Genomic DNA, 24,917 nt, shown 5'->3' on the forward strand with positions numbered 1-24,917 from the left:
GGCTCCCGGCTCAACCTCCACCTGCTGCAATCAGTTGGGCACCCTCCTCTACTACACACCTGATTTCCATCAGCCATTTATTAATGGCATATCAGCGGAGGCTCCACAACTTGTCAGCGCCAGATCGTTGTTTAACCCCAGTGGTAAAACTCTCAGCCTTCTCAGCCTTCTTAGCATTATTAGCTATTTCCTCTACACCTGAATGTTCTTCTTACCTGTTCTTCTTGTGCTCCAGGATCACTCTCCAGCCGGATTATTCTCCACGCTCCTCCACCTCAACAGCTGCTACCAGCCGGATTATTCTCCACGCTCCTCCACCTCAACAGCCGCCACCAGCCGGCTTATTCTCCCTGCTCCTCCACCTCAAAATAAACCTTTTCAAAACTCTGCCATGTCCTGCGTTTGGGTCCTCTCAGATAACCGTAACACCAGGGAACTCACCAAGTGTCAGAAAACACAACCCTCTCTATTTTCCTCCATTCCCAAATCTCATAAAAAGGGGCTGCAACGGGTCTGATACATACTGATCCAGATTTGAACACTTTTCTGACGTCAGGACGGTGGCGCTACGGCTATTGGGATAACTCCACCAATCAGGAGGAGACAGCCACGGACATTGCCGTTCGAAAGCGCTGGAGACGCTGTAGTACATATTTCAGGCCACCAGATGGTGCTGTTCTCACTGAATCCGAGCATGAAAGGCAGTGTTAAATGGAGCGAAATGAGGAATGGATAAAATGCATGATCTGTTTGGTATTTTGAAAAATAAAACGTATAATTTATTCAAATATAGCATGATAGGTCCACTTTAAGTTAAGTCCCGAGCCTGTTTTTCAGGTCTCAGGCTCAAAAATGACATTCCCAGAACAAATGACCATATCTTCCCTTCTAAAAGGGTTACATTTATAATCTTTTTTCTTAAAGCAAGATTACATCTGTGAGTTGGATGTAGAAGTGTCAGAATCAATATAGATGTTTTTATTTTAAAGTAAATTCAGATTGAACACAGTAAAGAAATGTAAATTATTGTTTCCATACAAAAATAAAAATTACTTATAGTGAAAACCACCCTTGAATGATGGGATGGTAGACTAAAATCTTTAGGAATCCATACTACAACATATAATAAGTACCCTGTATCAAGATTGATGCAAAACAAGTGAAATTTGACCGTTTTAGAGAGATTTAGCAAAATAAACCACTTCTGGGGTCATTTGGGTGGATTTTCAATATCTCTGGCCCCTCTTGGTCGATTTTGATGATTGACATCTCTTTCTAACCGTCAAAGCCAATGGAATCGAGGTGAACTCCCACATACTCCTTATTTGGTAATGTGTGTGTGTGAGAGTGACGCATAGCCACAACCGGAAGCTGCGATAACTCTGGTGGCTACCATTAGCAGCTAATTTTTACTCTCCAATTTTTACATAAAAAATTAACCGATTTAGCCGCGTTTTTTCTCGTTTTAATGCCATTGAACACGTCTTTTGATCAGATTGACAGCTACGGTGAGATGATCTGTTGTGATGTCTGTGTTTGCTTCCCCTGTCGCGAGTTCGGATTGCTCAGTGATGATACTTTACCTATATAATCTGTGGAACCTCAGCTTTAATCGGATATCTTGTATGTGCAGCTACGATAAGTAATAAGGGTATCTTTATCTTGAGTTCTGTGCCCAAGTGCGTTAGCATTTTTCGCTCAGGGGTCATTTAGATGCTTCTTATGAGACTTGTGTTTTGTTTTGGTAAAAATGGTTTGTATCGTCAGTTAGCTGAGATTCTTCCCGTTAATCTGGTATAACACATTAATAGGTTCTTAAATATTAAGATGCCCTGAGACACAGTGTCGTGAAAAAAAAAGGACCCGCCGAGAGGGGCTTTGGGGCTTAACAAGTTGGCTGCCAGTTACATAATAAAAGGACCCGCCGAGAGGGGCTTTGGGGCTTAACAAGTTGGCTGCCAGTTACATAATAATAATAATAGATTTATTTTCTTAGCGCTTTTACAGGTGCTCAAAGACGCTTTACAGATATAGTGAAAATAAATGTGCTATTGTACATGTGCTATGTACATGTGCTATTCAATTTGAGAACTACTTATTTTAGAGATATATCATTAATATCTCTGCTCTTCTGTTCTTCTTAGGATTCAAGTGTCCTGTCTGCTCCAAGTCTGTGGCGTCCAATGAAATGGAAGTTCACTTCATCATGTGTCTAAGCAAGCCCCGCCTCTCCTACAATGGTAAGAAATGCCATGTCTTTTTCTGAGGTTCCTTTTCTTTACATGGCAAAAGCTACAACCGGTGCACAGGAAATTCTTATAAGTAATCAAGTTATAAACCCCTTAATTTTGACTTTTTACGTATTTATTCACAATAGTAAGATAAGATAAGATAAGATGGACCTTTATTAATCCCCGTGGGGAAATTCAGTTGTACAAGCAGCAACAGGGTAAGCGTGAAAAACAGGACTTTACAGATTCACACAGATTAATAAAATCAAAAATAAAATCAAGAATTTTTATTAAATAATAATGATAATAATAATAAAAGACCATGAAATAGGAAATGAGTAAAAATAAGAGTAAAATAACTGTCAGCATATACATATTTGGTCATCTAAATTATGAAGTACGAAATTAGTTAAAGTGACAAGTGAACAGTGAAAATGGACATCTGTACATATAGTGACATATCTGTCTACCTATTTGGTCTACTACTAATATATTAACATGGGTTGTGGAAACAGTGTATATTTATGTCCAGTGATTTTTTTACATTATTGACCCCTTGTTGTGCAGCCTGATGGCTACAGGCATAAAGGACTGTCCGAGGCGCTTGGTGCTGAGCCGAGGAGGGATGAGTCTGTGGCTGAACGTACTCCTCATCTTCACTAGCTCTGCATGGAGTGGGTGGGAGGGGATGCTGTCGAGCTTCCTCCTCGTCTTCCCCTCTGCCACCTCATCCAGATTGTCCAGTTGTACTCCCACTACAGAGCTAGCCTTCTTCACAAGCTTGTTCCGCCTGCCAGTGTCCCTAGTGTTTGTGTTTCCACCCCAGCACCCCACGGCAAAGAAGAGCACAGTGGCCACCACAGACTGGTAGAACATCTGCAGCATCCTCATGCACACGTTGAAGGACCTGAGCATCCCCAGGAAGAACAGCTTTCTCTGTCCCTTCCTGAAGAGAGCATCAGTGTTGTCTGTCCAGTCCAGTTTATTGTTCAAGTGCACTCCCAGGAACTTGTAGCTGTTCACCACCTCCACATCCTCCCCCCTGATGGTGATGGGGGTCAGAGGCCTCTCCCTACTCCGCCGGAAGTCCACCACCAGCTCCTTAGTCTTGCTGATGTTGAGCTGGAGGTGATTGTTGTCACCAGTAGCGTCGCCTGGGCTGGGCCTACTTTTTTCTGTAGCCCCGGACAATTCTCCCTCAATGATATAATACATTAACCGACCGTGCTTTACGTGAACCTCATCATGACACAAGAGAGGACGGCAGGACTGTAATTTCCCGTGTTCAGTGAATGCAACAGATGCAAGACACCAGACCACAGTCTATGCACCAGACCAATTAGAGAGTTGCATGGAAACAAACGTGTGCTTGTGTCATTCAAGCTCGGCTCTGTGTGTGTGTGTGTGGCAATAGCGCATTTAGAGAGAGAGAGAGGGAGAGAGGAACCGGTGCCAGCAGGGACCGTGTTGTTAGCATCTGGTTAGCTAGCTGCACTCACGGACATAAGGAGCTGTTAGTCCCACAACAAGCTGGAGGAGAGTCCTCTCCTGACAGACCGAGAGTCCTCTCCTGTGAGAATGAGAGACTCAGGTGAGCTAAAGGACTCTGAGGGTTTAGATAGTTAACTTTAGTCTAAGTTATCTCAGTGGGTCTCAAACGGTTTAGTCACAAATTATTCAAAAGATTATTTCCCGCGCACACCTTCATATGATCATTGTAGTTATAGAAAAAATAAGAGAATAAAGGAAAAACAGTTATGAAATATTATATGGCAGTAAAACAAGAATAAAAGGGGAGTGATTTGTAAAATATCCATAAAGTAAAAGAAAATCTGTTTACAGTTGTGTTTCATATGGATGTTGAGAGATGTATCCATATATCTCTTAATGTTGCTCTCAAAGTGCACCAAATTGATGCTTTTAACTTCAATATTTAAAAATAAATCTTCTCGGGGGAGCATGCCCCCTGACCCCCCTAGGGGAGGTGAGGTCCGCCCCCCACTCATCAAAAATAGCACTTTACCCCTGCCTATATGCCGTGAGCTGATTATCGAGCCTTCATTGTAAAAGTCGCGGGTGTACTTTGTGTGTGTGTGTGTGTGTGTGTGTGTGTGTGTGTGTGTGTGTGTGTGTGTGTGTGTGTGTGTGTGTGTGTGTGTGTGTGTGTGTGTGTGTGTGTGTGTGTGTGTGTGTGTGTGTGTGTGTGTGTGTGTGTGTGTGTGTGTGTGTGTGTGTGTGTGTGTGTGTGTGTGTGTGTGTGTGTGTGTGTGTGTGTGTGTGTGTGTGTGTGTGTGTGGGGAGCGGCCGCCGCCACTGTGGGCTAAGCCCTGAATGTTTTCAGGTCCAGGCGACGCCCCTGGTTGTCACACCAGCCTACGAAGTTCTCAACCAGGGCCCTGTACTCCTCCTCATTGTCATCTGTGATGCGGCTGACAATGGAGGAGTCGTCAGAGAACTTCTGTAGGTGGCCTGAGCCGGAGTTGAAGCGGAAGTCGGAGGTGTAGAGGGTGAACAGGAATGGTGACAGCACAGTTCCTTGGGGGGCTCCGGTGTTGCTCAGCAGCACATCAGACACGCTGCCCTGCAGTCTGACATACTCAACAGCGGTAATTAAAGTTTAAAAGTCTCAAAAACGCCACAACTAATGTCACAAACTAAACAAACTGAATGTGAATTATTTTGTTAAAGGAGGATGAAAGCGTAATTAAGGAGCACTATTGGAGTGACTTTGATTGTTATTGGACTCAGGATTAATTAATTTAGATTCCCGCTGTATGAAGAAATTAAAGGACGACGCAAGTGGAAACAATTAAAACTGTTTAAAACAACATGCTCAAAGTAAGCCGGATTTTGCCGATGTGTTTATGTGGATTCAAAAGTCGTAAATAATCTACAGAATGGAGGAGACCGATCCGATCGGAACAACTTTGACAATTAATCTGAAACTGGCATGGACAATGACTATGTTTTAAAAATGCGCTTATCAAGCCCGGTTTGCACACTTTACGGGCAGAAGAAACATTTCTATTAAAGAAAGAATTATACATTTCTGTCTTTTTATGCCTATAATAGCTACTAACTTGCATTTTTATTCAAATTAATTAATCAATTATTTTTTATATTTTATTTTAATGTAGAGACAAGGCTTTTAGTGACAATCATGTATTGCGTTACATTATGTAAAAATCATCTGAGGCCTGGCGCCCCCCCTGCGATCTTTGGCGCCCCCCAGGTTGGGAACCACTGCTCTACACCAATGTTTTCCTGGTAGGCAAACTGTGTAGAGGGTCCATGGAGTCACACACGAGGGGTTTGAGGTGCTGCAGAATCTCAAGGATATTCATGACGTGTAAAGTGAGAGCTACAGACCTGTAGTCTCCTGGAGTGCTGGGGCGTGTCTTTTTGGGCACCGGGACAATGCAGGAGGTCTTCCAGATGTCAGGCACCTTCATCAGCTTCAGGGAGAGACTGAAGAGGTGCTGAAAAACTCCTGATAATTGACCGGCACACGCCTTGAGCACTCGGGGGTTGGTGTTGTCTGGCCCCCTTGCCTTCCTGACGTTGATCTTCGAGAGCTGATTCCTTACTTGTCTGGTGGTGATTATTAGGGGTGTGAAACTGCTGGGAGTGGCTGATGCCCCCCTTGGAGTGGTGTTGGGTGTGTTTGGAGAAGAAGGGGGAGTAGTGGTGCCAGGGTTTGGGAACCCCTGCTTTCCTGTTGAGCTGGAGATGGGATGGTCAAATCTGTTGAAGAACAGGTTTAGCTTATTCACACCTTCAGGGGTCCCTTGCACAGCCGTGCTTGATTGTTTGTACCCTGTGATTCGTCTTACCCCTCCCCACACCTCTCGAGGGCTATTGGCCTCCAGACGACTCTCCAACTTGTCTCTCTATTTCTCCTTCGCTGCCCGTAGCTCTTTTTCCAGCTCCTTCTGTACAGTCTTAGCTTTCTCAGGGTCTAGAGCAGGGATGGGCAAATGGCGGCCCGCGGCCCGCATGCGGCCCCCACCTCCTCTTTTTGCGGCCCTCAGCTTAATTTATAAAAAACGTAATTAATTTAAAAAAAAAAAATTGTTTTACTTGTAGTACAGATACCGTCCACTAGACTCCTAGTTACGTCGCGAGCTGCGTATATGATTTCAAATACCACGAAATAATCTGTGACGCCTTTGTGTGTATTCTGTTTGTTTCCCGGGGAAACCCTCACAAGAAACACCGGCTGTTGTTATGCCTGCTTTGACGTTAAGTTGCCTCTTGTAATTATGCCTTCACAAGCTTAAAAGTTGTTTTTATCATCTGAATTTGGCGAAACAAGTTTAATATTTTTAAAACCAAGACTTTGTTTATTTGAAATCAGATGAAAACAAACTGTCACGGACCCTGCCGTGTTATCTATGATTACTACGCTTTTCATTCATAATTTCAGCGGGAGGGAGGGGGAGTGGTGCTGAGGAACAGCAGAGTGTAGGCTGACAGGTGTCTGTGTTGACATTCCCCTTATTGTGGAATAAGGGGAATGCAGAGACAGGTTACAAGTGTTTTAGGTTCAAGTTAGACAACTAATGTCTGGGTTAGTGTTTATGACTTCATGTGTATGTCATCTTAATGGTTAATCTCAATACATACACATTTTCCGTGCTTTCCAATAGTTTAAAATAGTTTTATTCCACTGTTTAATAACCTGTTCTTTACAAACATGCCACTTGCAAAAATGAAATAGCATTTGTAGCAAATGATAGTAAAGACCGCATTCATTTTGCCTTTTTTTCCTGCAATACCCGGCATTTCAGTTGATCCCACTAGATGGCGCACTCTAGACACAATTGACCTTTGCTGGAGTCGGCAACCCGGCGAGATCTAAGAACCAAATACGTCACGCTTACATTGGAGGGGGTCGAGATTAACCTGAGCAATAACAGTTCATGGCGAGTACAGTGAAATACAAGTTGTAACAAGCAGTAGCGCTGAGCAAAGTGACTAGAACGCGACCACACACTTATAAAAAACACTTATGTAAAGTCAGGCAACACTAACCAGGCTTTGTGTGATTCTGTTTATTTTATGTAGAAAACGGTTTATGCCACAATATGATACGAGATAGCTTTGGTTGCTATGCTAACATCACCTGTTGAAAGCCAGAGAAACTTTCATAACTAGGTTGTGATGCCAAACAGCGTCAATTCAGACTGAAACACATTCACTGATGGGGAATATTTTTCAGCTGCTTGTGTGACAGTGGGACAGTGAATACTTTACAGCGGCCGCTGCCGTGAGTTAACAGTACAATAAACTCCGGTGGACGAGCAGCGGTAACGCCGCTGAACAACATCAATAAACAGTGCACCACGGCACTCAGGAGAAAAGTATAAGGTTGGAGAAGTAGTTCTTAATTTAATCTGGCTTCGTCTGATTAAAAACTACCCGACGCAGTCCTCTATTGATGTTGTTGCGAGCGGTGTTGCGGAGAAAATCAGCGACGTATAACTCACCTAATTCAACCTAATTCACCTTTGAACCTGCATCTGTAACAATGAGTGGACCAAAGCAAAGTCGACAATGAGTGCCGAGTGTTTAATGAGGAGTGGAAGGCTAAATATATTTTCACCGATCTGCTACTGGCCCGGCCCGTCTGTTAAATTTTAAAATTCATAGTGGCCCCCGAGCCAAAAAGTTTGCTCACCCCTGGTGTAGACAGAGGAAGCATCACATATCCCATTTCTGTGGTGTGTTAACAAGAGATGAGCTGTTGACATCATTTTGATGCAACAGCAGATTGAAATCATACATTGGTGTAAGGACTTTCAAGACATCTGCTCCAAATTGCTGCATAGTTCACTATAATAAGCAAATCATTACATTACATTGCATTTAGCTGACGCTTTTATCCAAAGCGACTTACAATAAGTGCATTCGACCAGGAAGAGTACATCAGGTTTCATAGAGCCAAACATTTCAAGTGCTACTCAACTGGCATTTAGAAAGCCAGCCCTTTATTAGTATATAAGTGCTTTGTTAGTAATTCTATCGCTCGAAGTGGAGTCTAAAGAGATGAGTTTTCAGTTTGCGTCGGAAGATGTGTAAGCTATCTGCTGTCCTGATTTCAATGGGGAGCTCATTCCACCATTTTGGAGCCAGGATAGCAAACCCACGTGTTTTTGCTGACGGGAACTTGGGTCCCCCTCGCAGTGCGGGTGCAGCGAGCTGTTTGGCTGATGCAGAGCGGAGTGCACGTGCTGGGGTGTACGGTTTAACCATGTCCTGGATGTAGGAAGGGCCAGATCCATTCGCAGCATGGTACGCAAGTACCAGTGTCTTGAAGTGGATTCTAGCAGTTACTGGAAGCCAGTGAAGGGAGCGGAGGAGCGGTGTGGTGTGGGAGAATTTGGGAAGGTTGAAGACCAGACGAGCCGCTGCATTCTGGATGAGCTGCAGAGGTCGGATGGCACATGCAGGTAGACCAGCCAGGAGGGAGTTGCAGTAGTCTAGGCGTGAGATGACGAGAGCCTGGACCAGAATCTGCGCTGATGTCTGGGTCAGCTGGGGACGTATCCTCCTGATGTTGTAAAGCGTGTATCTGCAGCAGCGGGTTGTAGCAGCGATGTTTGCAGTGAAGGACAGTTTGTTATCTAGGACCACACCCAGATTCCTTGCAGTCTGAGTCGGGGAAACAACAGAGGTGCCGATGTTGATTGTTAGGTCAAGAGTGGGACAATCTTTTCCCGGAAGGAAGAGCAGTTCAGTCTTGTCAAGGTTGAGCTTGACATCATTCATCTAGAAATCAAGAAAAAGTTTGCTGAACTAACAATATGTCTGAGTTCGGGGTTTAGAATAGAACATTTGAATGGCTCATGCACAGTTTGGTCATACAGACAGAGTTTACCAGCGTTAACCTTGAAGATCGATGCTCAGCGTGTTCTCTCTGGTCTCCACGTGACAGAGCTGTGTCACCAGGAACGTGAGGCTATTTTATTTTGCTTTATTGATCGTCTGCAGAGCTGTGTGTGTCCGCTCATCCCTCACTGCCTCTGCACACTGCCCTCTCTCCTCTGCCCTGTTACACTGCCACCACTCCGGGACCACTGAACTATTACTCCTTGGAATATTTCATGTTTTCTGGGAAAAACACCTGCCAGCTGTATTGAATCCTTTAGGAATGCTATACATATTTGGCAAATTGTCCAATCAACTAATGAACAATGAGATGCCAAAATCCCTGTGTGCCTGAGATTATTGGATCACTGGCTAGTGTGCTTACAATACTTTTAAGGTAATATTATGTCCAAGTTTTCATCACTCGTAACTAAGGTACATAGTAAATCTATGACACTGTAGCGGACTCTAAGGACATAATTGACCATTATCTGTGGTTTAACACCAGCAATCAACTGATGTACCTTTTCTGTGATGTTCTATCTTCACACTAACACAGTAACAGTTGGGAGCTTATGTTAAGAATAACGTTCAGGCTCATGGTGAAGTCATGGTGAAGACAGAGGCTCATGGTCAGCCCAAAAGGTCTGGAAGTCATCAAAGGAAACGTTGTTCTCAGATATATCCTGGTGCAGCTCTGTTTCACTGAAGCACATTAAACTACACTCTTGGTCATCTGTCTGCCTCCTAGTTTAAGCCCTCAGCTCTTCCATTCATTAGCCAGTGAACCCATGCCATGATGAGAGGGGGGAGACAAATATCAAATATTCTCCATAAATCTAGACCGAGCTCTCCCGCTATATCTCTTCTGTTTACTTTGCATCCTCCGAGTCCTTCTCCAAATTTCAGTGGGGATAGCCGTTGTTCTGACTACCATGCTAGCCTGCTTTAGCAGATCAGCTGTTCCTGGTGTAAACAGGGCAGCCATGGGATTACTGCTAGCAACTGTTACGCAGCAACTCAATGGAGAAATAACAAACCAAATCTTTCTATATACAGTATAACGTTTAGAGAGGTCACAGCTTAATAAGATACTGTTAGTAGTTACTGATACAAAAATAACAGGTAAGAGCTTGAACATAGTACAAATATTTTGTAGCAGGAGCGCCTGCAACCAGCTGCATGCATACTATAATATGTTCTGCTGTACTAATAAACTACACACTTTTTGTAGTGTGTATCCTCCTCTCAGAATGTATTCTTTAATTGGATCTTTTCCTTATGCTCTGATGTCTGAATCACATTAAGAATAGAACTTCTCACAGCCAATATGGACAGGTTTAAATAATTACATTGACAAAATAATGTTGGGCATATGAGTGCTGTTTCAAGTTGAAAAATATGAACCTGTCCTTGACCTTTATAGTCTAGCAGCAAGTCCTCAACATTACATTAAATGTTACTTGTTAGACGCTTTTATCCAAAGCGACTTAAATACTCAATACTGTGGGCAATCCCCCTAGGAGCAATTTGGGGTGAAGTGTCTCCAGGGACACAACGACATGCTGACTGCAGTGGGGTTTGAACCTGTGCTCCCTTGATCCGAACACCAACGCTCACTGCGCCAGACTCCTCCGCTTAACAAAGGCTTTAGTTTTCGAGATCCCCCTACCCGAGGTAGAACAAAACACAACAATGATTTTTCTTATCTTTAGGGTCTCCCATTAATTAAATTGATTGTTGCCAAATTTTATTTTGGGGGAAAAAATGTTTTTGGGGTTGTTCTTTAGAACTACCCCAATCCCTGAAAAAGAGCCAAATTAGACCAGGCCGAATATGGGAAAGGTGACAAGAAAGCCCATAACTTGAGAATGACAATTATTTTCCTCTTCAGATTTGCTGAGGTATGAACCAGGTGGCTGTCCTACATCACCAAATAGTCAGACAATTATTGCCTAAAGAAATACTTAATTATAGTCCTGTAAATTTAGCTTTAGTTTAGATGGGAATTGTACTTTTTGGTGATAGGAACCTTGACAAGTGCATGTTTCAAGGCTTATCAATTAACTACAGGAGGGGTCACAGCCATAAGACCAGCTGTTAAATAAAGCTCTTCTGACCTTAGCTGTCATGTTACTGCTGCCCATTATGGACACAAGCAATTTTCAACCATGTATAGATGATATTTTTAAAATGTGATAACACCAATGTGTTTCCCATCCCTTAATATTAGTCCAGTGCTCCAATTAACCCTAAGGTCATATCTGACCTTCAGTCTATAACCCAAACATATTGATTGGACAACATACTGCAGAATACCAACACACTCGGGAATGGTAAGCAATGTCGCCTGCTTTGCTCAAGTATAAAAATGATATCCAAAAGCCACCCTTTAAACCTAACAGATCATACCACTAAAATGACCAGGAGGGACGATGTCAGTGTGCTGAGTGACAAACCTGATGCATGTTTATGGTCACCCTGTGTCCAAAGTGATACTTAGGGCTAGAAATGTGCAGAAAGAGTCAATAACGCTGCTGCAGGCACAACTTCCTCTCTACAGTATGTTTCCTTGAGCAGGCTGCTGTTTTAATGAGGGAATGGACTACAACTCCTGGTTGCCTGGAGACACATGATTGACGCATCCATGTCTGTTTGTCGCCCCCAGCAACTCTTTGATTGACAGTCACTAGTTTGACTCAGCACTGTGCACATGTACGTCTGCTCTGGAGCCTGAAGGTCACGTTGTGTGTGTGTGTGTGTGTGTGTGTGTGTGTGTGTGTGTGTGTGTGTGTGTGTGTGTGTGTGTGTGTGTGTGTGTGTGTGTGTGTGTGTGTGTGTGTGTGTGTGTGTGTGTGTGTGTGTGTGTGTGTGTGTGTGTGTGTGTGTGTGTGTGTGTGTGTGTGTGTGTGTGTGTGTGTGTGTGTGTGTGTGTGTGTGTGTGTGTGTGTGTGTGTGTGTGTGTGTGTGTCATTTAACATCTCCGCAAACAGGAGTCACTAGGCCCGTAAGTCCAACGCAATAAAAAACATTCACTGAAAAAACTGAAACGTTGACTTCAATTAGATGTATTATTTGAACACATTTCAAATAACTGTATTAGGTTAGTTGAAAGCAATCATATTAAATTGAACCTATTCATTTTATTTAAAATTAATATTATTGCTAATGCTTTCCAGTAACCTAATACAGTTTTTTTTAAATCTGTTGACGTAATATATTTAATTAAAGTCAAGGTTTCAGTTTCTTTTCTGTAATGTACTTCTGAAGCCTACAGCTGGATTCAGACATTGGCGGAAGAGTGAGTGACAGACAGAGCGAGGAGAGTGAAAGTGTCTTCAGGGAAGATGGGATCCGGAGTGATGGAGTATCCTGATGGCTGATAACGGATGAGAGGAGAGAGGGTAAAAGGAGAAAGACTCCCATAATTCCTCTCTTTTTTTCTACAGCTCTGTCTGTGCTGTCACTCTTTATTTCCAGCAAATGACTCCCTGGTTGCCCCGCCCCCCCTCTCCTCCGTGAGTCCGTCCGTCTGTCAGCTCTGTTCTTGCCGTGTAATCTCTCTGTAATTTCTCTCTGCCTCCCTCTCTCTTTGGTGTTTGAGAACCACAAAAATGGGCAGAGCTGTAGCTTATCTTGTTTCCCAGCATGCTCAGGGGTCTATTGTCAATCACCTGTCGCACCTCAGCATATCTCTCTGCAAGGTCGACGCATCACACATTAACTGTACAATGGAAGCAGGAATCTAATCAGAGTTTTAAAAGACGACACAGACTGTCAGAATGTCAGCTGCACAAAGACTTAAAACATGCATGAGATGGGAAATCCAAGTGTATAAAGAACCTTTTTTTGTTTATCAATTATCACATAAGCTGCATTCACATGATACGTGGTAAAACGGTCCGACTCTGCCGAAGCTCTCCCCTAGCATCGTGCTCAGAATTCAAATCATCTCAACTTTTACCTTTTGGACGCGTAACCATTCTGCTGTATGTAGCGCTGCAAGCTAGCAGGCATGATAACTACAGAAGCCAAACTGTCTCTAATGTCTTCCAAACTCAGCTCAAAACCTCTCAGTGAGCGAAGAAGAAATCACTTATCATGTGACTGCAGCTTTACGCAGTATTTGTTAACCCTTCCAATTGTTGGAGTCAAGCTAGTTCCGGGATATATCATTTATGTTTTTGTTTTTTTAAATATTAAATATCTTCATTCTGAATATCAGATTATTAGCACTACAGCTGTAATGCTATGGATTATAGCTGGTTACATTACATTCACCCACTCAGTTTGACATTAGTTATTACACTGTAGACTCCTGCTCAGGGCCGTGGGAAGTAGGGGTGCTGAGGGTGCTGCAGCACCCCCTGGTGGAGGACAGGGGATCTGCACTTCCACAAGATATAATAAAAAAAAAACGAATTTTCAGCCTTGATGTAACAACATTCATAATTAAGTAAAGATAACACCCTTTTCCCCGGTTACATTTTCCATTTGCCCTGTACGATGGGCGCTGTGAGTGATGAAGTGGGGGATGTTGGCTTAGCAGGCGCCCGCAGCTCACAGCCAAAGTGAGAGAGATAGAGAGAGGGGATACCGCGGTACCGGCTGGGATTGTTGTTAGCTTCTGCTGCGCTAACGGATATAAGAAGCTGTTTCTACAATAATGTGGAGGGAGAGTCCTCTCCTGTCAGACTGAGAGGCTCAGTGAGGTAAAGGACTCTGAGGGCTTAGATAGTTCACTTTAGTCGAAGTTATCTCAGTGGGTCTCAAACGTTTTGATCACAATTTATGTAAACAAATATTTCCAAGGCACACCTTTATAATTATTAGGATAAATAAAAACAGGTTTGAAATCATTCCAATGTATACTATAGGACAGTAAACCAAAAATATCGTTTAAAACTGGAGAGATTTTAAAATATACATAAATAAATAAATGTTAACTTGTAAAATAAGATATGAATGAACAACACAAATAAAATAAGTTACATGTATTTGTTATTGGCTATGGTAGGTTATTGGAAATGTTCACATACTTATTTGATTGATAAAATGCAAACCGATCTTTTTCATATGGGTGTTTAGAGTTGTACCCCCTAGATCAGTCTCTAATTGGGCGCTCAAAGTGCACCAAATTGAAGCATTTGACTTTAAAATGTTCAAAAAATCTTCCCGGGGGGTTACCCCCGGACCCCCCTAGAGGATGTGAAGTCCACCCCTCCAATTAAAACATGTTATAATATATAATAAATTTGAAGCCTTGTTATATAAGCTGTCCAACATGTCAATATATTTCTCTTTTTGCAGTGTAGTGGTCTTTTGTAGAGGTTTTTCATTGCCAGCTAAAATATTGCTTTATAGGGCAGCACATTGGTCAGAACCAGCCCTTGTGTCATCCCCACAGCACCCCCCATTTGAAACATGTTCCCACGGCTATGCTCCTGCTGCAGTTTACAGACTGCTGTGGTAGTGGAGCGAGAGGAGCAAAATGCAGAAGGCCGGAATAGTCCAGCAGATATGTGAATGAATTGTGCTTTTGATGATAAAAGCATGACATTTGGTACACTGTTAGAGCATGCCCTAGGGAAGATTTTTGGCTATAGGGCCATCACAAATTTGTCGGCCATTTTGAAAATGGCCACCATTGGTTGTTATTTTAGCAGTAGTTTAGGATCTAGACCACCTAGGATCTTGATTCTGGTGGCTAATCCTACATTTTCAAGGATGGGGAATGCATTGGTTCTATTTACAACATGCTAGAATGTAGCTAACTATATGTATCTGGTATTCAGGGAACAAAATACACATTAAACCATTAACATATTTATTATGGTGAAGTCATACATGTTACATAATATATATGAAATATTACAGGTTTTCAACTAAATGCAGACTTAGTTCTGAAAACACAGTCCACCACAGTGGCAAAGGGCAGTGTACTGAATTGCTACCTTGACACATTCAGGAGGAGTTCACGACAGGCCTGGGTCGATTGGGCTGCTGTGATTGCCAGTAGGCTACTACCACATCCGTGTCAACTGTGCGTATTGACACCTTGCTATACCCTTCCTTCACAGCATCTCCTAGGTGCAGTAGGATGCAGGTATCAGCCTCCTCATGTGTGCATGTTGCAAGTACTGATTATTTGTTTGCCAGTGTTGAGGGCTGTCACACTGGTTGCCAGGAAGAAGAACAGTTCAGCCTTCTTGTCTTCAATGCGCAGAAACTCTGGCCAGGAATGACACTGGATGGCTCAACGCGTCTATGAACTCCCTCCCCTCTCTTGCTGCGTGTTTCAGCCTTCAGACTTTCGGGGAAATATTCATCCCACACGACATCAATTCTGCTGACATGCTCCAGCTGAGACAGGATGTATGGTGAGAACGCTTTCTGCGCATAATAAAAAAACGTCTTAGCAGCACCAGGTCGTAGCATGTTCACAAGAGTAGCCCCATCAAGGATGAGGCATTAACTGTGTGGTGGGATGCATTCTCTTGTAAAGAAATCAGGTCCTCCAAACGGCCCACCAAGTCTGACTTGGTACCAGTTCTGAGTTTGCCCATTTGTGACAATGATAATGGACATGCCTGGTTTTCAAGTTTATTATATTTCACGTAATTAATCCCAAAAAACTTATCCAGACTTCCATCACGTATCTCAGATACAATGTACAGCCTAGAGAACAGAGAACATTCATTCTTCAGAGATGAGAGCTGTTGTTGGGACCTGGACTTATCTTGGACTGGAGACTGGCTGAATAGAGGGAGGTTTTTCCTTTTAATTGGATCTTTGATGGGCTTTTTCTGTTCGACCAGGCGCTCACTGACATACAGTGGAGGAAATAAGTATTTGATCCCTTGCAGATGTTGTAAGTTTGCCCACTTACAAATAAATGAACAGTCTATAATTGTAATGGTAGGTTTAATTTATCAGTGAGAGTAAGAATATCAAAAAGAAAATCCAGAAATGTACATTATATAAAAGATACAATTTGATATGCATTAAACTGTGGGAAATAAGTATTTGATCCCTTTTCAAAACATGTGTTAGTACTTGGTGGAGAAACCCTTGTTGGACAGCACAGAGGTCAGACACTTCTTGTAGTTGGTCTCCGGGTTTGTGCACATCTCAGGAAGAATTTTGGTCCACTCCTCTCTGAAGATCCTCTCCAAATCCTTAAGGTGTTGAGGCTGATTCTTGGCATCTCAAAACTTCAGCTACCTCCACAGATTGTCTATGGGATTAAGGTCTGGAGACTGGCTAGGCCCATCCATCACCTAAATGTGCTTCTTCTTTAGCAGCTCCTGTGTTGCCTTGGCCGTATGTTTAGGTGTATTGTCCTGCTGGAAGACCCATCCATGACCCTTTTCAGTGTCCTGGCTGAGGGAAGGAGGCTATTGGCCAAGATGTTACAGTATATGGCCCCGTCCATCCTCTCCTCGATGCAGGGAAGTCGTCCTGTCCCCTTAGCAGAGAAACACCCCAATATTATAATGTTTCCACCTCCTTTTTGGTGTCATCTGACCACATTACCTTCTACCAAGCCTTCTCTTAATCATTCAGATATTCATTGTCAAATTTCAGAAGGGCCTTTTATGTTCTTCTTGAGCAGAGGACCTTGCGGGCGCTGCAGTGTTTGATCCATTATGGTGCAGTGTGTTACCAATAGTTTTCTTGGGTCTGTGGTCCCAGCTGCCTTGAGATCATTAACAAGTTCCTCCATTGTAGTTCTTGGCTGATACCTCACCTTTCTCATGATCATCAATACCCCAAGGGGCAAGATCTTGTGTGGATTCCCAGACCGAGGGTGATTGATTGTTGATTGATATCCATTTTTTTCCCTTCCATTTCCGAATAATCGCACCAACAGTTGTCACCTTCTCCCCAAGCTGCTTGCTGATGGTTTTGTAGCCAACCCCAGCCAAGTGCAGGTCTACAATCTTGTTTCCTGAGGTCCTTAGACAGCTCTTTGGTCCTGCCCATGGTGGAGAGGTTGGAATCTGATTGATTGATTATGTGGACTGGTGTCTTTTATACAGGTAACAAGTTGATATGAGGGGAACTTTCCTAAAGGAAATGGACTTATGTAACCGGTCTGTGGGAGCCAGAATCCTTGTTTTTTGCAAGGGGATCAAATACTTATATCCCACAGTTAAATGCAAATAATTGTTTATCTTTTATATAATTTCATTTTCTGTTTTTTCTTTTTGATATTCTTCCTCTCACTGTTAAAATAAACCTACCATTAAAATTATAGACTGTTCATTTCTTTGTAAGTGGGTGAATTTACAAAATCGGCAAGGGATAAAATACTTATTTCCTCCACTGTAGGTGTCATACCCGTCCTGTCCAAGTTTCTCAATCTGGTTCAGAGTGTCAATGACTGCTGCATCTGCAAGGTCTCTAGTATCCAGTACAAGAAAATATTCACTGCTTATTTCACAGAATGGATTGCCCATGACTTATGTAGCACCAATTAGTGCTTTAACATCTTGTGCAAATGCCATTTGTGCATGTTTGGTCTGCTCATGGTGCAGGGTGTCAGTCTTCTTTCTCTTCTCAGTGGAGGCCTTAAACTCCCCAACCACACATGCCATCTCGGGGCCAGACACCACCCAGCATCGCAGAGCTGCAGGGTTCTCTGTCAGGCCTACAGCACCACCATCACCTTTCACAGAGGCATTGTTCTGCTTGTGGGCCTGGTCAATGACAATAGCAGAGAAGCTGCGTGTCGTCTTCTTCACAGCAAAGTTTCCTTTCAGAAACTGTTGATGGACATCAGGATGGTTATCTTTTAGCACAATCATGTCACGTAAGTGGACTGGTATCCATCCGGCATATTGGGTGTGTCCCAGGGAAAGGACCCTTCAGGTCACCCTTGAAAAAGAGATCAATGATCTCAATGGGATTCACCTGCATAAATAAAGGTTTGAAATGAAATGAACCAAGGCACAATCTTGGTCAAGGCATTTATGTAGAGTAGGAAGTCGGCCTCTCTTATTGATCGCACATAGATCATCAACTCTATTTCCAGCTGCAGGATGATAGACCAGAAGTGGAACTGGGAACATGACACTGCTCTCCACCCGCTACCCCTCCAGGAGGTCGCCAAGTACCTTGAGTGCTGCCATCTCAATGTGAAACCCAACAAACATCACAATAAAATGATCTTCACTGTGAGTTGATGGCCAGCTCCACTGGGTTTGTTTTGCCACAGCGTATAGAGGTTGATCCAGAGTGATCTGACCAGGATTCAGAATCTCTAATGCCTGACTTACCTCATCGATGGAATGACGAATCATGGCCACATATTTGGCCTGGTCGTAGAAGAGGGGAAGTAGAGAAGTGAGCATCGATTCAGCACACAAAGAGAGCTGCCTTCCAAGCTGGTCACTGCTGGGGACAGATGATGTTTGCAGCCCCTGAACTCCCATCCCCAGGTGACTGGGGGTGGAAGAGGAAGGCCACAGGTGGATGGGAAGTTTACTGGACCACATTACCAGGCCTGTTGTGAACTCCTCCGCTGTGGATGCAAAAAGGGTTGCAGTGGACAATGCAAATGTGTCAAGGCAGCAATTCAGTGTAGTGCCCTTTGCCACTGTGGTGGACTGTGTTTTCAGAACTAACTCTGCATTTAGTTGAAAACCTGTAATATTTCATATATATTATGTAACATGTATGACTTCACCATAATAAATATGTTAATAATTTACTGTGTATTTTGTTCCCTGAATACCAGATACATATAGTTAGCTACATTCTAGCATGTTGTAAATAGTACCAATGCATTCCCCATCCTTGAAAATGTAGGATTAGCCACCAGAATCAAGATCCTAGGTGGTCTAGATCCTAAACTACTGGTAAAATAACAACCAATGGCGGCCATTTTGAAAATGGCCGTCATTGGCGCCATTGGACAAATTTGCGATGGCCCTATAGCCAAAAATCTTCCTTAGGGCATGCTCTAACAGTGTTCCAAATGTCATGCTTTTATCATCAAAAGCACAATTCTTTCAGATATTTCACATATCTGCTGGACTAGAAGACTTAACAGGAAATACCTTTATCCGCCCAGGTGAGAAATGTATTAGCCAGGGTTTAGTGTTAGTGGCGGGCAAATCTCCGAGCAGCCCCTCTGTGTTCAGCTCTCCTCCATTCTCTTCAGATGAGAGCAGCGCCATGTGGCTGAAAGACAGCCCTGTCCTCTTCCTGGTGAAAACAAAGAATTTACGGCAAGCGTTACAAAAAAAGTTTGATCAAAATATATCTACAAAAGAGAGCAAAACAACAAAAAATATCCAAAGTTATGATTATCTTTAGATGATTATTTTGAAGATTTGGGGTTTCAGGCCCCCACAGAGAGGACAAAGTTATTAACGATGGGAGGGGTCGGTCAATACAAGTACTTCTGTGGGAAACACAGATAAACTAGAAAATGAATTTCCTGCAGAAAATGTGTGTGAATGCTGTAAACTGTGAACATTTGTGGCTGAATTTAGCTGAAAATGCAGAAAAAGCTGAATATGTTATTAGTTGAATGGTAGCTGCTTTTGGCTACAAAAACCAAGTAAGTGTGTTGGTGAACTTAGCAGAGAAATGCAGAAAAGTGAAATTATTTGAATCCAAATTGTTCCTTCTCAAATACATTGCAATGACTTTGTTGAAAACTTGAAAGTGAAATGTTAAACTGGAAGATTAGGAAACATAGTGAAGAAGCTTAATATTTAAAAGAAAAGGTTTAAAAAATGTATAAACAACAACATGTATAGCCTCAATGTCCTGAAATAGCTGAATAAGTTAATAGTTGAATGGTTTCTGCAGCTGAAAGTAGGCTGAAGGAGTTAGATATTAAATGTAAGTAGTAGTGAATGAATGTGTATTAAGTAGAGAAAAGAAAGTAAAAAGACTTGGGAAAGCAGCAGAATATTTTAACCGCAAACTTTTCGACTAAAACCATACGTCACCAATAATGTATAAAATATGTGGAACATGTTGAAGTCTGTATGAAGTCTCCATCAGACAGAAAAGAATAGGCTGAGACACTCTGTTAAAGTCCAGTCTGTCAGTGTTTGTTTCTGTGCTGAGCACCTAATCATAACAAATAATCATAACACCTGTGTGAGCCCAGAGATCAGAGGTTTCCATAGTGATGTGCAGTAATCAGTGAGAGGAGATTCTTTCCATCGGTCTGAATGAGAGATAAACCTCTGATATTTGAACGTTTTGTTGAAGAACCGTAGCAGATATCGGTGACATTTCAAAGCTTGAAGCGTCTCAGGATCCTGACGAGCATCTGAAGTGTGCTTTTTGTGTACTTTCGGGTCAATAATGTGGCCTTTTTGGCAGATTTACTAAAGGTGTGCGGCTGCTGCTGTGAAGAAAGAGCAGGCTGTATTTACAATAGGCCTTAATGGAGACATGTTGAACGTTTTTATCACTTCATGCCCTCAAGAGGCATTTTGTTTAATTATTTAGCTTTTTTTTTCTTTTTTTCAACCTAGTATAGGTTTTCCTACGTTTTTCATGAAAAATTATGTCCAAGGAGTGTAGGGTTTGGGAATTATGGCAGGTTTAAAAAATAATTTGTACAAATTTCAAGCTGTCCTCCACTCTGTTTTGAGATCAAAGCTGCCCAATACACACTAATGTTAACATCTGAAGAAGGCCTCTTAGACAAACTCCGAACTAAGTTAAATATCTCAAAAAGTGTAAAAGATATCAATAATCTGAATAAGATCTGAATAGCTGAAGTTCTTGTGATCATTTCAAAGTTGGAATGAAGTATCTAGCTGAAAGTATGTGGAAGGAGTAGCATTTGGCGCACGTGTAGTTAAAAGAGGATTTGAAGGTTCCTCCCATTGAGTTCCATGGTAAAAAAATAGTTTAAAAAGCTGAATATTTCAAAAAGTATTACATATTTTGAAAAAGTTGAAAGTTTCTTATGTGCTGAAAAGGCTGAATAGTTTGATATTTGAATGGTTTCTGTAGCTGAAAGTATGCTGAAGCTATTGAGAGCCAAAGTATTGGTTGAACTATAGTGGAATGCTGTAAACAGCATTCGCACTAATTACGAGGTCACCATCAATCATCAAAGTAAATAGTTGTAATGTTAAAAGTCAAAGTAGTATATATGTAGAAGCTGAAACACCGACAAGCCAAGGGAATCTCAGTTTCAGTGTTAACCTGCTGCCGTGTACTCGTCCACTGGCAGGCTGACAGGACATCCGTCCTCTATTGATTTAGATTTCACGTTAAATTGACACCGATAATCGATCGCCAATGACTTTGTGTAATTGTTTTTACTGACTGATCATCGTATTTGGGCTCCTTGTAAATGGAGATGCACTGTATCCTATTTTTTTTATCTGACTTGCGAAGACCGGAGAAATGTATTTACTGTCAGTCAAATGACAGCAGATATTTTCATAGAAGGAAAGTACCCGGATGGGTTGCTGTCATGTATACCAACAAGCGAGAGAGTAGGACAGGTCATACAGTTCCTCTTCACACACACCGGGTCCATCACGTGGTCGGACTCCTCTGTTAAGGCCCTGACACATCAAGCGGATTTCGGCCGTCGATAGATGTCTGGCCGTCGATGAGCGTCCTGTCGCCCTACTCAGATTGGTGTGTCCCGAACCGTTGTGTCTTTTCGGCCATGCCAACACCTTCTGCTGCCGGCAAAATAAATCACTCTGATTGGCTGTTCAGCTTAGCGAAACACTATTTGCCTGAATGGGAGTGGAGCAGTACAGTACTTAAGTAAATGTACTTTGTTACTGTCCACAATCTGCCTAGAAGTATTTTAAAGGGGACCTATCATGCAAAATGCACTTTTGTATGTCTTTTATACATAAATATGTGTCCCCGGTGTGTCATGGAACTCACGCAGTGTCAGAAAATAAAACCCTCTCTTTTCCTCCGTACCCAAATCTCTAAAAACGGGGGTACAACGGAGCTGATCCAGATTTGCGTCCGATATGACGTAATATCAGAAATGTAGGCTGGCTTTACACCCACGGCCCTATCAGAAACGTTGCTATCAGAAACAATGCCCGACTGTTTAGGACGTAATATGGTCGGTGCATGTTTACATTAGCATCGCTAACACTCAGAGCTAACCTGTACTGGATAGAGCATGTGTGTGAAGAAGCAGGAAATAAAAAGGAACTCACCTTGTGTATAACCGGAAAGAGAGAAAGCCTTTGAGCTCCATACTGTTTCAGAAATCATCCTTGATAATCCATGATATGGCGTTTCATCACGGCAGTATCTGCTGCATGAGCTCAGCCCCCTCCTCTTTTCTTTTTTTTAAAGCTTTATCCCCCAAATCAGCACTTTTTCAACAGGAAGTTAAATAGAGGGATATGAGGCATGGCTAGAATGGGTGATCTGTTTGGTATTTTGAGCAAAACACTTCATAGACATGTTTTTTATATATTGTTATATATCTGAGATCTATGCTATTGCCTAAAAATAGCATGATAGGTGACCTTTAATGTTGTAGCTGTTCAAGATGGTCATTTTAAAATGTTTTTAATATATACTGTTAGTAGGTTAAACCAATAATAATGCTAGGGCTGAAACTGACAGTTATGTAGGCACATTTTAATTTGTTCTTAACGCTGTGTGATTAAAAGAATAAACACAAATAGCAGGATAGGCACACATATTTGCTCTATCTTGCCCCACTGAAAAGGCACTGCACCAATACTGTTAAAATATTGGCATAGCTCATCCCTGTGCTGCTTGGTTCGAGCTGTAGCATGTAGCTATTTGTTGTTTGTATATATTATGCAGTCTGTCTTCCAGTTGCCTCTTTTGAATGACGAATACACACTACCGCCGCCTGCTGGTAAGGAGAGTTATTATGACTCACGCATGCGCAGTGCGTATGTGCTACTTGGCCGTCGGCTGAAGTCTTTGCGGTGTGTTCCAGTGCGACTTTTTGGCCAAGACGCAGGAGACGTGAGGCGACACAACAGTCAGGTCCGACGTGTTCTTTGGTGTCAGTTTGGTGTGTCAGGGCCTTTAGGGGAAGCACAGCAGGGTGGACCCAAGAGGGGAGCCGGGAACTTAGAAAATAATGCGACAAAGACTAAAAAGCAAAACCAAGGCTGCAGTCGAATAGTCCATTTAGCTTAGGAACCTTCCTAACCGAGTGAAATGACCCGGAAGTCCCTCAGTGGCAGCCATGATAAGTGCCGTTCGAATTCTCTACATGAAAGGAAAGGAGGTTTCAAACTTCCTTTATAACCTCCTTTAGCTTAGGAACCACTGGACCTCCCTTACCGGCAGCATTTGCCGTCACACAACAGTCGGCCGTTCACAGAAACAAACGATTATGACGGAGAAATGATATCATGAAAGTTACGGTGCTTATTAAGCATTTTAAATCGTATGTGGTAAGTTGCCAAAGTGCTTTGTTTTGAACGTTCATCAGTATTATAATCAAAAAGAGAAATATGAATTTTTACTGAATTTATCAAATAAAGTCAACATTTCACTGAGCTTTGTGGTTTGAAACATAAAAGATGTTTGAATGGTGATGTACACAGTGATAGATGTTAAGGACTAGCGTTTATAATAAATACATTTGTATTTATTTTAAGATCTTTTCATAGAATCATACGAATTAGGATTATTTGTATTAATGTGGACCGGAGGGAGAAGGTGATGAGCATAAGTTTCACTTTCCTTTTTTATTTCAATTGCAACTTTGGTCATGAAGAATATGTTTCTCTGTTGTCCACGTTCATAAAGCATAAAGCATAAAGCAACAGCATCAGAGCACGGTGCAGAGTCTCTAGATGAGTTTACAGTAGTCCCTCGTTCTTATTAAACATCCATGTTTGTCACGGTTTGTGAAACAAGCAGGACCCAAATGCAGATATAAACTGAAACTTCCTTTATTTCAAGGCTATGATATCTCTATACAATGACAAACAGAACACTCACCGCAGAACTAGTCAGGGAACAAGACGAACCGACCAAGACAGACAGACAACCCAGAACTTAAATACACACAAGACTCAATCACACAACAAGACACAGGTGAGGAGGGAGGAGAAAACACAGGGGCCCAGGTGAACATAATCAGACAATTAGACACACCAGGGAAATTAATGACAAGAGGAAAACACAGGGAAAAGGACCAGACAATAACCCAAAGGAAAACATGACATGGAAAACAGCAAAAACACCCAAACCTACAAAACTATAAACGTGACATAACATGAGAATCGTGACAATGTTGTAGTCCGCTGTATAGAAAACTGTAGTTTCCATATTTTCCCCACAGCGGCAGACGCACATTTATGACGTCTGCTGGCGCATCATAAACACGTCGGATAGTTAAAGTGCAGTCGGATTCTCTAAATTACTAAAGGTGAATTCTCCTATCCACTATCCCTTAACCCCATGACGTTTCACTCAGAGGTCAAGGAATAGACGATAGGGTTAGAAATTAGGAGCTGATTGTTGGACTATTCGACTGCAACCCAAGACTTAAATACAAGCAGTACTGATGAGGAGCATTGTGCAGGAGTGCAGGGCTGAACAGGTGGAACTAACAGGGCCGGGACAGACCAGAAGGCAACAACCTTGTTAAATAAAAATAAAAAACTGAAGAGATGTTTTACTTTTGTAAAAGTACTAATAACACTGTGTTCGAAAGAAGGCTTGGATTAAAAATTGTACTCAAGCAGAAAAAGTAAAAGTACTCCTGCAAAAGGAAAGACCTATTTTAGAATAAGGTATATTATATGATTGAATTGTAATTATTGATGCTTTGACAATGTTAATGTTGCAGTT

General features: G+C 42.3%; 1 protein-coding gene across 6 annotated transcripts in view; it reads left to right on the plus strand.

Moving 5' to 3' along the window:
- znrf1 (zinc and ring finger 1) overlaps positions 1–24,917 on the plus strand; it is a 162,590-nt gene that overhangs the window by 113,471 nt on the left and 24,202 nt on the right. For 5 of the 6 annotated variants that reach the window (XR_013808267.1, XR_013808268.1, XM_079681834.1 and 2 more), the window contains exon 2: positions 2,145–2,240. The exons of the other annotated variant lie outside the window; for it this stretch is intronic. Coding sequence is in view for 3 of the 5 variants with exons in the window: in XM_079681834.1 (XP_079537960.1) it covers positions 2,145–2,240 (96 nt within the window). In the remaining 2 variants the exon portion in view is untranslated. The remainder of the gene's footprint in view (positions 1–2,144; positions 2,241–24,917) is intronic. 6 annotated transcript variants of the gene reach the window in all.

Source organism: Notothenia rossii, assembly GCF_949606895.1.
Source record: "Notothenia rossii genome assembly, chromosome: 5".
In the NCBI taxonomy this organism is placed as follows: domain Eukaryota; kingdom Metazoa; phylum Chordata; class Actinopteri; order Perciformes; family Nototheniidae; genus Notothenia; species Notothenia rossii.